Source organism: Lasiodiplodia theobromae (assembly GCF_012971845.1).
Source record: "Lasiodiplodia theobromae strain AM2As chromosome Unknown scaffold_23, whole genome shotgun sequence".
NCBI classification, from domain to species: domain Eukaryota; kingdom Fungi; phylum Ascomycota; class Dothideomycetes; order Botryosphaeriales; family Botryosphaeriaceae; genus Lasiodiplodia; species Lasiodiplodia theobromae.
The window spans coordinates 771,466-785,297 of NW_023336439.1; the positions used below are offsets into that span (position 1 = coordinate 771,466).

At 53.5% G+C, this 13,832-nt stretch overlaps 6 protein-coding genes across 6 annotated transcripts; 1 reads left to right on the forward strand and 5 right to left on the reverse strand.

Moving 5' to 3' along the window:
- Positions 1 to 3,086: 3,086 nt before the first annotated feature.
- Positions 3,087 to 4,248, reverse strand: LTHEOB_7737 (Metallo-beta-lactamase domain; the record flags this gene model as incomplete). Its single annotated transcript, XM_035517136.1, has 3 exons — positions 3,087 to 3,480; positions 3,645 to 4,003; positions 4,111 to 4,248. 3 exons carry the CDS (start codon positions 4,246 to 4,248, stop codon positions 3,087 to 3,089), a joined length of 891 nt encoding a protein of 296 aa, XP_035371246.1.
- A 721-nt stretch (positions 4,249 to 4,969) lies between these two features.
- Positions 4,970 to 5,884, reverse strand: LTHEOB_7738 (Short chain dehydrogenase; the record flags this gene model as incomplete). The annotated part of the gene is made up of 2 exons (XM_035517137.1): positions 4,970 to 5,271; positions 5,419 to 5,884. 2 exons carry the CDS (start codon positions 5,882 to 5,884, stop codon positions 4,970 to 4,972), a joined length of 768 nt encoding a protein of 255 aa, XP_035371247.1.
- Positions 5,885 to 7,274: 1,390 nt separating this feature from the next.
- On the reverse strand, positions 7,275 to 9,212 carry LTHEOB_7739 (uncharacterized protein; the record flags this gene model as incomplete). Its single annotated transcript, XM_035517138.1, has 3 exons — positions 7,275 to 8,508; positions 8,581 to 8,816; positions 8,868 to 9,212. The coding sequence occupies 3 exons, from the start codon at positions 9,210 to 9,212 to the stop codon at positions 7,275 to 7,277; spliced, it is 1,815 nt and encodes a 604-aa protein (XP_035371248.1).
- Positions 9,213 to 9,460: 248 nt separating this feature from the next.
- LTHEOB_7740 (Glycerate dehydrogenase) lies at positions 9,461 to 10,524 on the reverse strand (the record flags this gene model as incomplete). Its single annotated transcript, XM_035517140.1, has 2 exons — positions 9,461 to 9,957; positions 10,011 to 10,524. 2 exons carry the CDS (start codon positions 10,522 to 10,524, stop codon positions 9,461 to 9,463), a joined length of 1,011 nt encoding a protein of 336 aa, XP_035371249.1.
- Positions 10,525 to 11,484: 960 nt separating this feature from the next.
- Positions 11,485 to 13,297, forward strand: LTHEOB_7741 (Cytochrome p450; the record flags this gene model as incomplete). Its single annotated transcript, XM_035517141.1, has 6 exons — positions 11,485 to 11,692; positions 11,743 to 11,880; positions 11,934 to 12,334; positions 12,387 to 12,464; positions 12,518 to 12,586; positions 12,641 to 13,297. 6 exons carry the CDS (start codon positions 11,485 to 11,487, stop codon positions 13,295 to 13,297), a joined length of 1,551 nt encoding a protein of 516 aa, XP_035371250.1.
- A 62-nt stretch (positions 13,298 to 13,359) lies between these two features.
- On the reverse strand, positions 13,360 to 13,662 carry LTHEOB_7742 (Glycoside hydrolase family 16; the record flags this gene model as incomplete). Its single annotated transcript, XM_035517142.1, has 1 exon — positions 13,360 to 13,662. The coding sequence occupies one exon, from the start codon at positions 13,660 to 13,662 to the stop codon at positions 13,360 to 13,362; it is 303 nt and encodes a 100-aa protein (XP_035371251.1).
- Between the last annotated feature and the right edge of the window lie 170 nt (positions 13,663 to 13,832).

The following is a 13,832-nucleotide window of genomic DNA, read 5'->3' on the forward strand; positions in this document are numbered from 1 at the left end:
AGCGAGGATTGAGAAACACAATTCTTCACGGCACTTTCCGCTATGCAAACTCTTGGTCACCATCTTTTCGGCTTACTGCTGAAATGCGTGGCTTGCGTGAAGTTTGGAATGTCTTACTGCAAAGACGACAATTGAACGATAGCCGATCGTGTCAGCCCAGCATAGTAGCACAGCAGGCTTCACGTGTACAATAGGGAGGCTTTTAGATTGACAGGTGTAGCGAGCTGAATAGAATTCGCCAAATCCAGATCGATCGGCATAAAGCTCACGGGAGGGTAATATTAGAGAAGACGCCCAAGTGAGTTGTGAGATGAGCGGAGCTGAAATCTTCGTACTCAATGCACATGAAACCAGATCAAAGCAGAAATATCTACAACATGGAAAACCATACTGACCACCAGTCAATCCCTCTTACCGCTTTACCGAACAGCGCGTCATCTGTCCGTTCGTCTGATCGTGAACTCAACCAGACGGATGGCGCAAGGCCCGGCTCAGCAAGCCCCCAACCTTCAAAAAGCCCCCAGGATACTACAATATCGTCACCTACTCCACAGCCCACCACCCTCACTTCTCATCCTCCAAGCCAGACTATTGAGCCTACCGCCCCAGATCCCTTTCTGAATGATGATGAAGCCACGGGTAATTACCTGACCAGGAGTATAGTGAAGTTGGACACATATTTGAATAATTGCTGGTACTGGGAGATTGTTTGCGTGATTCTGGGAACGGCATGTATCATGGCAATTGTCGTCGTCCTGGTACTGAAGGATGGAAAAGCGTTAAGTGACTGGACTCTCCCCATCCAACCGAACTCTCTCGTGTCCATTTTCGTTACTGTCGCAAAGTCTTGCCTGGTCCTCTCCATCAGCGAATGTATCAGCCAGGCCAAATGGCTTCATTTCCGGCAGGAACCCCATCCTCTAATCCTGATGCAAGAGTACGACGAAGCCAGCAGAGGTCCCTGGGGCGCCTTGCAACTCCTTCGCAGAGAACCGTGGAGAGACTGGATCGCAACTATCGGAGCAGTTTTGACGATTCTGTCCATGGCACTGGATCCATTTGCTCAGCAGATAATCGCATATCCTAGCAGGCTTGTTGAACAGTCAGAGGGTATTGCAAATCTGGCCGCCACACAGATTCTCGATAGTATCGAAAACGCTACAATGCAAGGTGCCATATTGAACGGAATCTATCTCTCGAGTTTGGCCTCATCTACTTTCAGATGTACCAGTCCGGTCTGCTTTTGGCCGCAGTCAGTTGTATCCCTTGGGGTTTGCAGCACGTGCCGCAACTTGACATCGATCATCGAACCAACGTGCAACACCACCAACGGGCCTTTGATTCCCGCTGAGGATGATGCATGGGCGTTCTCATCAACAAACTGCTCCTACCAAATCAATGAAAACATCACGTTCGATACACACATTCAAAACATCCACTTCCCGGCCAACAATTCCCGTCCCGCCGAATACGCTGGTCAGTGGACACAAATCAAAGTCATTGCTCCACCGCTCGACCAAGGGCTAGGCAAAAATATACTTTCTACGTCAGGATTCATTGCCACTATCCTTGCGTACGCGACTTATTTTGATGAGGACCAATTAGGTCAGCCACATATCACACCCGAGGTTCTGGCTCCCGAGATCACCGCGTGTGGGCTGTACTGGTGCGGCCAAGTCTTCACTGGAGCAAGCGTTAGCAACGGATCTACGCTCAACTTTGGCCCGACCGCAATTTCACAGATCGATCAGCATTTTGAAGAAGACGGACAACTTTCATACTTGCAGACCGATGCTGGCCGGTGTGACGTGCTGACGGTCCCGGATTCCAATGCCCGTGACTTCCCAAAAGAGGCGAGGGTATTCGCGGTCAGCCCTGCGCATGCAAAACGGGTGGGCTTATTCATCAACTCATTGTTCAACCTCACGCAATTCAAAGGCCACGAGCGGTTTCCCGTTTTTCCCGAGCAGCAAACAGGACTATACGGGCTGGCAGATGCCATCTTCAGAGATCGGGACCTCGCGCCCACCTTTGAAAGAATTGCTGCAAGCATGACGGAGCAGGTGCGCACGTCAACCTCCAGCTACATGGTTCCCGGCTTGGCAATACATGACGAAACTTATGTCCGCGTGAGATGGGGATGGATGGCTTTTCCCTTGATCACCCTTGCTCTTTCTATAATTCACCTTGTCGTGACTATTCTCGTCAACAGAAAAGTCGGTGCTCCGTTATGGAAGGCATCCAGTATCGCTTTGTTGTTCCATGGTGTGGATCTTCAGAACCCAGCACAGACTGAGATTGATGCGATGAATCGGATGGCTAAAGAGAAAACCGCACAGCTGACAGACGGCGGTAGAACAACCTGGCAATTCCGAACTCCATGATTATGGCACACCATAGGGGCCTCTCAGTCTCATTATTAGTTTCAGCAGAATGTCAAATTTGAATAAGCTTTTCATCAGAGAAACGAGTATCCGCGCTGTGTACATCTATGAACCATTGGTCCCTCAGTGACATCTCAATACGCACTGCGCTGCAGCCAGCTTTCCATACATATCAGACACTTCCCCCAAAAGACAAGCCTTCATACAGTCCTCCCATCTAACAGTCTTGACTTGCGGGGGTATTTGTTGTTGTCAGTTCCGGGACCCACGTAAGTTTGACTAATGATACAGCAATATATGGAGAACCTGTGCAAGTCAGTTAGAGACCCTATCATACAATCTAGGTTGTAACGGTAGAGCTATCTGGCGACAATGTGGAAGTGAAGATTAGACGTCGCGCCGCTGTCGAATACAAGAAACCTCGGACGTGTAGCTGGTACACAAGACCTATGTCCTAGGGACTTCCTTGCAGCTACCTTCGTGTAGTAGAATGATCACGTGTAGTATCACTGTATGAGAGGAAACCATGGGAATAATATCCAAGGCTCTGATTGATGCTGTGCGTCGGAATGCGTTGATTTTCACAGATCTCTTCCTTTCGCTCTTGAAATAAGATTCCGGACTTGCTGTCCCGCTATTTGCGCCACTATTTGTAACTGCAGAGAAGAAGAATGGGCATCGCAGTCCCCGCATGCAACAACATTAATTAATCTGCAGCGGAACCTTCCATCCCTCTAATTCCTCACTTGTTTTCTGAGCTACCCGGTGATGCCTGTTCTCCTCCCAAATCTCGCCTCCTTCGCCAAACTGGTTGGACAGGTGTCCAAGGAAGAAGTCCAAGTTCTTATCCGCCGCCGGGAAGGCTTCTTTGAACGTGTTGTAGATGTCGTCCACCGATGGTTTCTTCGGTGCCTCCTGGATCTTTTCCTTGAAGAGCTGTAGGTACGCGCGGTTGTGCGCGAGATCCTTCTCCGCATCGAGTTCCCAGCCCTCCTCGATGTGGCCCGGGATGATCTTGGCCGGCTGTAAAGACTCAATCAGATCCAGTGTACTCAACCACGCAGCAAGGACAGCTGGAGTTTCGATTTCTTCGGCCCTGTAGCATTTTTAGTTAGCTTAGGGTTGCTCGCTCTCCTTTAAAGAAGTAAAGCAAACTCTCCAGAAGAAGCAAGACACGTTTCAGTGTCAAAGAAGTGCATTGAAAGAATTCAGGCACTATAACGAAAAAAGGGAAGCTCAAAGAAAGTGCAGAAAACGTACCAAACATGATTACTCCTCGCATAAACTGCATCTCCCGCGATAAGCGTCCTCTCCCCGGGCACCCAAAACAGCGTATGGTCCACCGCATCTCCCTGCACCGGTCCCAGCAAGAACACCGGCTCACCGTCGACGGATACGAAGCTGAAAGGATACGGTTCCGGCTTGGCGGGCGGTCGTGGCGAGAAGTTGTGCGCGCCGAGCTGCGCGGGCCAGTACATGACCTTGGAGTCGTACTCGCGCTCGATGCCCGCGCACACGTAGGGCGCGGCGAGGAAGCGTGCGCCGGGGAAGGCATCGAGGATGGGGTTCACGCTGAAGTAGTGATCCGGGTGGTGGTGGGTCGTGAAGATGGCAGAGAGCTTTGCGAAAAGAGTCGAGGATGTTAGTGTTATTTAGTGCTTGGGGGTGGGGACATTGGTCTGATAAAGGTTTCACTTGCTTGCGTGTTTGGCGCGGTCTTCTTAACCCAGGCGACGACGGATTCAGCGTCAGGAAGCAGGAATGGGGGATCGATGAGGATGGAAGATTTGGGACCGGTTATGAGAGTTGTGACCGAGGAAAGCCCTTTGACGGACGAAATGTGGTGGTATGTCTTGAGTGGCATGATTGACGGAAGTGGTTTGGGTAAGGGATCAACTAATGGTGTAAGAGCTTGCAAGCTGGTGTCCAAGGAACGTGAACACACATATATATGAAGATACAGCAGAGTCTACAGTCGTCTTGATTACTTATGCAGCCGGCACTGCCGTCCGTCCGTTCCACGGCAAGTACAAGCTCCGCTCAACCCCTCTTTGACCCATGCAAAATGTGGGGTGGACCTACCATAAAAGACTCACGTAATTCTTCACAATATGACTTGCAAATAGCAATTGAATTGAGCCCTCAGACGCGGTGCTGCATAATCCTCTTTGCATTGGAACTCCAGATTGAGAAAGAGTTGAGTGAAAGACTATCACAGGGATATTGGCAGCATGACATCACCAAAGGCCAGATAGCTTGTGGGCTGATCATCACGACGCGGGGTGTGGGGCAATTTAAATAATGTTAGAGCTGCTGCTGGAGTCGGGTACCATGTAAATGGGTACGAGCATCATCGTGCAGGGTTCGGTAGAACATCTCGGCATTTGCAGCAAATGGGAAACAGGAGACCCCCTTGCTGCATTGATGACTTTAAGCTTAAAGGCACCAGTTCTTAATTAACGCACCTTGTGACCACGTTACTAAGACAATCATTATTCACCGGCTCCCCTGAGAAAATGCGCAGACTGCGGTCCAAATTCAATTAGACTATCATCCTAAACACCGCGGCTCCGGCAATTCCGAGTTTAAAAAGTCAACCACCCACCATCCACGGTCACAACGGCTCCATTGCTGCCCTTTGCGCTAGGGCTCGTATAAAACAGCACAGTTTGCGCAACGTCCTGGAGGTCGTTCAGGGTCTGAATCATCTGCCTTTGAGCGACTGCCCAGCCATCCTGGTTCATTCCAGTCGCCATGGCCTCGCTGATGTTCGTTTGCATACCTCCCGGTAGCACCGCGACGGTTCGAATGTTCTTTGCGTTGTACATGGCCGCCGTGTTCTTGGTCAGTCCGAGCAAGCCGTGCTTGGAAGCTGTGTATGCGGCACCTGTTGTTGTTGACGCTACTCAGCAAGCAGTTCTTCTTCAAGGCTAAAGAGAGAGGGGGAAAAAGAAAGAGCAGTGGTAAGGGATTCGGGGATCGAGATTTTTCTGGGGGGAGAAAAAGGTAGTCTCGTAGGGAGGAGAGTACGAACCGGCTATGCCGCTCTTTAGGGAAGCGACGGACGCGATATTGACGATGACGCCGCCAGCAGGCTCCTGTGCGAGGAACTGATTGACTGCCAGCTTGCAAAAGAGGAAGGGTGCAGTCAGGTTGATGGCGAGGACGCGATCCCAAAGGGAGCGGTCGACGGCACCAACTGGGTCGAATTTATCTGCCACGCCTGCGTTGTTGATCATGATGTCGAGGCGGCCGAACTTTTCTATCGTTTTGGCGAAAACCTCGTTGACGGAAGCTTCATCGGTGACATCGGTGACCGTCGCAAGGAATTTGTCGTTACCATGCGTCCTTTTGAACTCGCCTGCCGTTACGTTAAGGCGCTCCTCATTGATGTCGCAAATCGACACTTTCGCTCCGGCGTTCAGGTATGCCTCGGCAATGGCCTTTCCCAAACCTCCACCAGAGCCGGTGATGAGGACGATCTTCCCTGAAAAATCCATGTTGAGATGTGGTGTAGCGAAAAATCGAGAAGCAAGGGACTATGTTCTGGAGCACGAGGAAGAAGAGCAGGTGTCACAGGCACCATGGGCTCAGCAGCAGCGTGGCTTTAAGTACCAAACGGGAACTGACTAGCACGCCCGCGTCTCCAGCTATGATTCTAAAGGACCGCCGTACTCCTTGCGATGTGACTGGCTGGATGCGAAGCGAGCAAGCCTAGATTGGCGCTGTAACACCAAGGGCGGGCTGAGACAGAGCGTTCCCGCGGCCCGTTCGTAGACTCGCTGGATCGGTCCGTCATGGCATTTCTCGGCGTCATCATGGACGGATGGCAGACAGGTCCGGTCGTTCGGCATGTTTCGGCATTCGGTACAAGACGTATGAGAGCGCGGACAATATGTTCGACGGGTAGGAGGCTTGTGTAGGATAGCGGGGTATACCAAGCTCCCGCGTGGCGATGGGCGCGTTAAAAGGGAGCAATCTCGGCACGTCCGACATCCGGTCGAAACGGCTGCTTCTCCCGTTCCAAGCTCTTTCGGTTGGGTTCAATGATGACGTTGCTGCCGGGTCCGAATGAGCGCTCTAGTCGCGGTCCGAAAGCTGGAGCCGGAGCCGTGTGCACGTCCCTCTGAGACTTCCTCGGCAGGTTGGCGATCCGCGCAGGCGCGTTGCTGTGTGAAAATGTCGAACCCTTAAGACTACCTCGGGACTGCCTTGTCAATACTACGGATTGAACCACATGTTGGAATTATGGAGAGAGGACATAAATAAAGCAGGATTTTGCGGTAAAACTAGTCCGGAAAGGGCGGAGGACTTACGGACATTCTGGGATGAATAAAACAGTTAACGTGTCCGGCCACAACATTTTTCGTTCATTAAAATATAAGGACAATGAAGGCAATACAGAAACCAGCTCGTATTTTCGTATCTCCGTACATTCGTATCTGCGTATTTTCGTATATTCGTATCTGCGAATCTTTACGCTTAAGAATTCGTAGTACAGTGGGTACCGAAAGATCTGACCCATCGCAACTATTTCTTAGTAACTGTGTTCTTATCAGCATCTTAGCTCCACTCAAGTGGATAGTTGAAGCTACTATCTAGCGAATTATTCAATACACATCGACGTCTGAAAAGTGTCTACGCACGTCGAAAAATTCTTTGTGGAGAATTGCGAGCGATCATTTCCTTTGGTGCCGACGTGCGTAGGAGCAATTTACACACGATTGTTAGCTGTCGTGGCGCTGCTGGAGGTGTTAGAATTGCTAGGGGTTCTGGAACTGCTGAAGGTTCCATCTGTAACTCAAGTTGTATGCTGATGTATCTATATCATCTTCTGATGCGTAAAATACAGTAACACGCAACACCAGCCCTTCTCCATCATGCCATCTCTCAGTGCTCACAGAAGTTAAAGGTCGCCTCGTCCAAGCTCGCTTGAACGCCCTCCTGATACACCCTCCTCTCCTTCATCAAATCGAGCCTCACCTCCTTGGCCTCCTCCAACCCGATCGGCCAGTCATCCACCTCATCCAGTACCTGCTGCACCAGCTCCTCGGGCAGCTTTCCCAACACCCCGCTCCCGCGCACCTCCCTCCCCCACCACTCCTTCTGCTGAGGCGGCACGTTCGCCGTCGAAATAACCCTCTGATACGGATCGACCAAGAACAACGCCACGATCTTCCTATGCCCCGGCATCGTCTTGTCGCGCAACTCAAACGGCTCGACGCAGTGCTGCCACACATTCGGAAACGCGAGCAAGCGGCCTTCCCTCGTCTCGACTTTCCCCACACTTTGAATGGCAGGTCCATCGCTCTCGATGCCGTACAGATACTCGATTCCGCCGTAGTCGTCTTGGCCGGCGGTCTTGTTGAAGTACAAGGAGTCGGTGCTGATGCGCTGGCGGAAGGCGAGGCGCGAGGTCGTGATGTTCTGCTCATCGTAGTAGTACAGCGCCGTGGCGCAGATGCGCTCGTTCAGGCAGCCCTCGACGTGCCAGGAGCCGCCGGCGTAGCTGGGGTTGGACGGCATCAGGTGGATGTTGGCGAGCTTGACAATGACCTGCAGGCCCTGGGCGGCGAACTCGCGGCGCAAGTCGTAGTCCGGAGAGGGCGTGGGGCGGTAAGCCCGCGGTTGTGGGAGGACGAGCTTGCGGTGTGCCTCACGCCAGGCGACGTAGTCGTCTTCTTCGCTGTCCTCGTAATCTTCGTCGTCGCTGTCTTGCGAACCGAGGTCTTGTTCGGAGGGCGTATCACCGGCGGCTGGCCTGGCTGGCTTCTTCTGTTTTTCTGGCCAGACCTCTTCGTAGGTGGCGCCGTGCGGACAGGGGATTCGGAGGTTGTCTTCTCGCCACTTGTATCTTCTTGCCTTCACAATACCGAGGGCCAGTGACCACGCAGGAATGGCTTTAGCAATGAGCTTCTCGAGGACTGGATAAATATTTCTGTGGAGCACGGGGTGAAGATTGTTGATGTAGCTGGTTATCTTGACGTCGGCGTCGCCATCGAAGCGGACTTCAGAGGGAAGCCACTGGTACTTTTTGGACCAGAGCGGAGGAGATCCGCCCACGTTGGAGGAGCCTATATTCTCATAGGCCTCATCGTCAGATGGAGTCGGGATGATTTCGTTGCTGTGATTGGTAAAACAGTCATCCAGTATGCAGTCCCCTCTCTCTTCAGGAATGATTCTTGAGCGGCCGTACATAAGGGGAAAGAGAGAAGGATGGACAAGGTCAAGAACCTGATTGTCAGAGTTGGGATGCCAATCTTTGTCTTTTTCCGGGACATCCTCAAGTAGTTTTGCGACGGCCTGGAGTTCTTCTTTGAGCTCAGACGGGACTATCGAGTCTGACTTGACTGCGGCAGCTTCTTGATCAAAAAGAACTACCATGCCAGTGCTTTCGTGCTCCTTAGCTTTGTCTCGCAGCTCCGCGATACACTATGGCGATAAGTAAGCTATCGGGCCTGTTTGGTGGTTTCGGATACTTACAAAGTCGAACATCTCATCGGAGAAGCCCTGGCCCTCTGTTGTCACGGCATCCTTTCTCCAATGTTCTACGATGGATTCATCAAAAACTTTCCGTCTCCATTCGTCCTTGTCTGTCAAGAGGTTCATGACAGCAAGCATTGAAGTCTCGCGGAGGGTGGCCTCGATGGCGCTCCATTCTGCAACTGCGTTCGGAAAGTAAAATTTCTGATTCGGGCCATAGGACCGCTCAGGCCTCCAGTTCAGAGGCAAGCCAAAGGCAGGGCGTTGAAGTGGTTGACTTGTCCGAGGGCGGGAAGGCGACGGAGCTGCCGGGTCATTTGAGGAGTGCTCTCTGGTACGCTTCATGGCTGTGGAGTGGATGCGGCGCCTTGCAATAAATGAGACCCTTCTGTGCATTAATTCTGGGGAATGCAGCCGGTTGTCGACGAGAATATATAGCCCACGATTAAATTAGGGAGCTGTGTTGAAAAGGTCTAGTGCCAGGCAACGACAGGCAGCAACCCGGGTCACAGCGCGCGCTAGCACGTGTCGGCGCGTTCAGTGGAGCGCGCCTTCTAAAGCCAGGACATGTAGGAATCTGTCTAAAGTCTTGCTCAGGCAACAACGTTCTGCTCCTTGCCCACCACCCAGCCCTCGACGTTTTCTTTCAGGATGCGCTGGTAGTTCTCCATCGTCTTCTCGCCAAACCACGCGACGTGGGGGCTGACGGTCAAGTTTAGCCCCCGCGTCTCCGGTCCTAGTAGCACGCTTTCCGCCTTCTCGCCACCCAACGCCGGCTCCTTCTCGAACACATCCGTCGCCGCCCCAGCAATCTTCCCGTCGCGCAGCGCCTGCACTAGCGCGGGCTCGTTGACAATGCCGCCGCGAGACACGTTGATCAGCACTGCCTCTGGTCGCATTCTGTCGAACTCGGGGGTCGAGATGAGGTTCATCGTCTCTGGGCTGCGTGGGCACGTCAGAATGACCACCGTCGCCTTCTCAAGCGCCTCTTCAAAAGAGACACGATCGGGCTGCGGCTTGCTGTCGCCCTTGCGTGCCGCCACCAGCACGCGCATGCTCATCAGCCGCGCGAGGTTTGCAAACCGCTTGCCTACAGCAACTCGTCAGCATTGTCCTCTCCCTTCAGGACCTTGTTCTCCGTACCTATTGCCCCGTTTCCGATGATCGCCACGACTTCCTCGTCGCAGTTCAGCGGCGCGCGGCCTTTGACGCGCATGTACGGGTTCAACGTGTTCTTCTCGACCCACTCGGTGCCGTCGCCGATGGTGCCGACGGTGCGCTCGTGCATGACGACGGTGCTGCGGCGGGCGGCGAAGTACAGGCCGAGGGCATGCTCGGCGACGCACTGGACGTTTGCGTTGGCGCAGTTGACGACGCGGATCCCGCGGGCGCGGCAGGCCTCCAGGTCGATGCTATCGGTGCCGGCGGCATTGACGGCGATAAGCTTGAGGTGTGGTGTCACGGCCGGCGACAGCGCCTCGCCCTTGATCGGGTGCACCACGTTGATGATGATGGTGGCATCGCGGATGCGCTCGTGCAGCTGGTGCGGCTCGGTGCGCTGGTGAATTGTGATCTCGAACGTGTGCGGCTCCGGGAAGCTGAAGGTCGGCGGCGCCGAGTGGATCGCTTCCAGCGCGACGATTCGGTGGTGCACCATGGCCGCAGCTCTTTCTGGGGCCGAGATTCTGGGGAAGTTGTGGAGGTGGGCTTTTTTTTCTGTCAATTGGTGAGGTTGATGAATCTTTGGCTCCCAATGGCGCGCCGATTACTCGTTTTCTTCAATCCGCCGGCCCTTCCCCACTACTGATCAACCGCAGGGCGTGCCGTTGCGCGTACATCTGAATGCCGATAGTTCCACGAGAACGCGACTCCACGTGATCCGCCCTACCATCTTGGACTGCATCCATGTTCAACGGGGTCCAGAAAACGATAAAACAGCGACTGCTAAAGTTTCGGAGCTGACTGCAGTAATGGCTAGGATTTCTCAAAGTCGACCGGGTAGTGGATGGGCGGTGCTGACAAGACTGCAACACCAAAGAAGCGCAATATCCTTTGCCACGCGTCGGAACAGTCTCCTCGCTGCCCTGACTCTTTATCTGCACCCTTTTGAGCCGAAACATGACTGGGTAGCTCGTGGGGGCCAGGATAAAGACCCACCCTCGGCTGCAGACTAACGGTCTCGCCAGGTGGGGAAGGGAGAACCCAACGAATTAGATTCAACACATCACCACCCTGCTCATGAGCCTTCATTTACAGTTCCACTTACGGTGTCGAACCCGTCTGACCCGGAGGTTTACCACAATTGCGGAACAACTACAGCCTACATCAGCAACTCTCCCGCCCGCCAGCCAATCGCTCCTCAGAAAATGCTGATTGAACTAATGCAGAACCCATACCACATGTGGACTTCTGGTCTGATAGAAATTCCATAAATTCAGCGAACTTTCCCGCCCTGCATTTTGCGATTCGTTGTAGATTGGACCTCGCCCTCTCGCAAGTGTATTCACAGCATTGTTGGCAGGTGCCATCGCCCAAGGGGGTATTTAGCCCTTTCTCTTCGGGTAGCTCGATACATCACCCATCCACCTCCTCAATTCTGTGCCTCGGCTCCCCCAGCATGGCTTCAACTTCACTGCTGGCCACTGCCTTCGGCGCATTGCTTCTCTTCCAGATATGGCGCGTTGTACAACGTCTTTTCTTCCATCCCCTCTCCTCTGTTCCTGGCCCTAAGATCGCAGCCGCGACGACATTGTATGAATTCTACTGGAATGCCATCTGCGGTGGAAAATTGTTCCTCAGATGGGAAGAGATGCATAAGAAATACGGTAATGGTATATCTTCCCAAGAAAACATCTCATACTGATCGTCGCGAAAGGTCCAATCGTTCGCCTCGGCCCCAACGAAGTCCACATCTCCGATCCGACATATTGGGATGTTCTCTACAACAGCACAAACAAGTTGGACAAATACGCTCGCTTTTACTGCTTCGATGCTGGAACCAACATCGCTGGGAGTGTGTCACTTAGCTATATGCCATCGGCGCCTGTTTGAGCTGACGTGCCATAGTCACGACGGTAAAGCACGAGGTGCATCGGAGGCGACGCGGCCCCATATCGAAATTTCTTAGCGCTGCCAACGTCGCCAAGCTCGAGCCACGCGTGCATGTACACCTCAAGAAGATGCTGGATAGATTTGATGAGTTTGGAAGAGCTGGAAAGCCGTGCGATTGCTTCAATGCTTTCCGAAGCTTGACCATGGATGTCATTTCTATGTTCTGCGAGCCGACTCCGCGACACAATCTCGATGCCCCCGACTTTGATCCACCCATGCACCGGACTATCCGTACTGCGGCACAAACCATGGACATACAGAAATTCATCCCTATCATGCAGGTCATGGACCTTGTCCCTATCTCTGTCTGGAGATACCTAGACCCAGAAGTCACCAAGCTCGTGGAAAAGAGAGAAGTAAGAAGAATCTGTTGAAAGGTAGATGTGTCAAGCTGACTGCCTCATTCAGGTCTTGCGTAACACGGCGAAGCAAATTGCCGCGGAAGGAGGCAATCCCACTTCGAGAGAAATGACGGTGCTGGATGCAGTAAGTCGCATATCCCCATTCTCTTATTCATCATGGGAAACTGATGAAGTCAGATTGCATCATCCGATCTCTTGCCACCCGAAGACAAGACTCCCCTCCGCATGGCCTACGAAGCTGAAATGGTAGAGTTCAAACCTGGATCGCTCCGTGTAGATGCGGCAAGCTGACGAACCCAGGTCCTGGGAGCCGGGACTGAAACGACCAGCAATACGCTTGGCAACCTTGTTTTCTATGTCCTGTCCAACCCCAAAGTCCACGAGCGCCTCCGAAACGAGGTCTTGTCCTGCTCTACCGCACCGACGGATGAGCTGGTCGACTTCCAAACACTCAACAAGCTACCCTACCTGACCGCAGTCATCCAAGAGTCACTTCGCGTCGCCTCGCCCGTCTCGGGCCGCCTGCCGCGCGTCAACCCCACCAGCCCAATGACCTACACGACGCCCGGCCCGCACCCGACGACGTACACGTTCCCACCCGGCACCGTCATGTCCATGTCGCAGCGCGACCTACACAACAACCCGGACATCTTCCCCGATCCGGAAAAGTTCGAGCCGGAGCGGTGGCTGCCGGCGACGGACCCGACGTGCACCGCCACGCCCGAGCAGCGCAGGCTCATGGACCGGTACTGGGTGCCCTTCAGCCGCGGTAGCCGCAACTGCATCGGCCTCGAGCTGGCCAAGCAAGAGCTCGGACTGGTCACTGGAAACCTCTTCCGTCGCTTCGATCTCGAGCTATTCGAGACGACGGAGCGCGACGTCCGCGCCGAGCATGACTTTTTCGCGCCGTACGCGGCCGCGGATAGCGAGGGGGTGAGGGTTAAGATCAAGTACTGAAGCGAGAATGAGAGTTGAATATTTCGATTCCTTCTCATAACGCTATTCTGCCATTGCCAATGTCAACAGTTCGGTGTGAACGTCGTGCCGGTCGCCGATATCAGCATCTCCTGCCCTTCATCCACGTTCTTGCTGAGCTCCTCGCCCATCCAGATGGGCTGGCTTTCATGCAACTTGTCTTCCAATTCGATGATCTTGTTTCCCCCCACGAAGAGCGATTTGCCGTTGACATCAGGCCTGACAACGGGTAGGAGCAGAGCGCGCGCCACCCCTTCCGGCTCGTTCGCTGGCAGCTTCCGTTCGTCCACCCACGGACCCGTCAGGTCCCTCGTCATTGCAGTTTTAGTCATCCAGGGGGCTACCATGTTGATAGTCTTCAAAGGGCATACGTCAGATCACACCCTTGCCAAAATGACCACCAAATGACACAGTGAACGGGGGGGGGGGGGGGGGGGGGGGAAAAAAAAAAATCCCCCCCCCCCCCGCCATTGGCCTGTGGGCAGCTGGTGAACTAGCGCCGAAAGCGTCGCTGGCG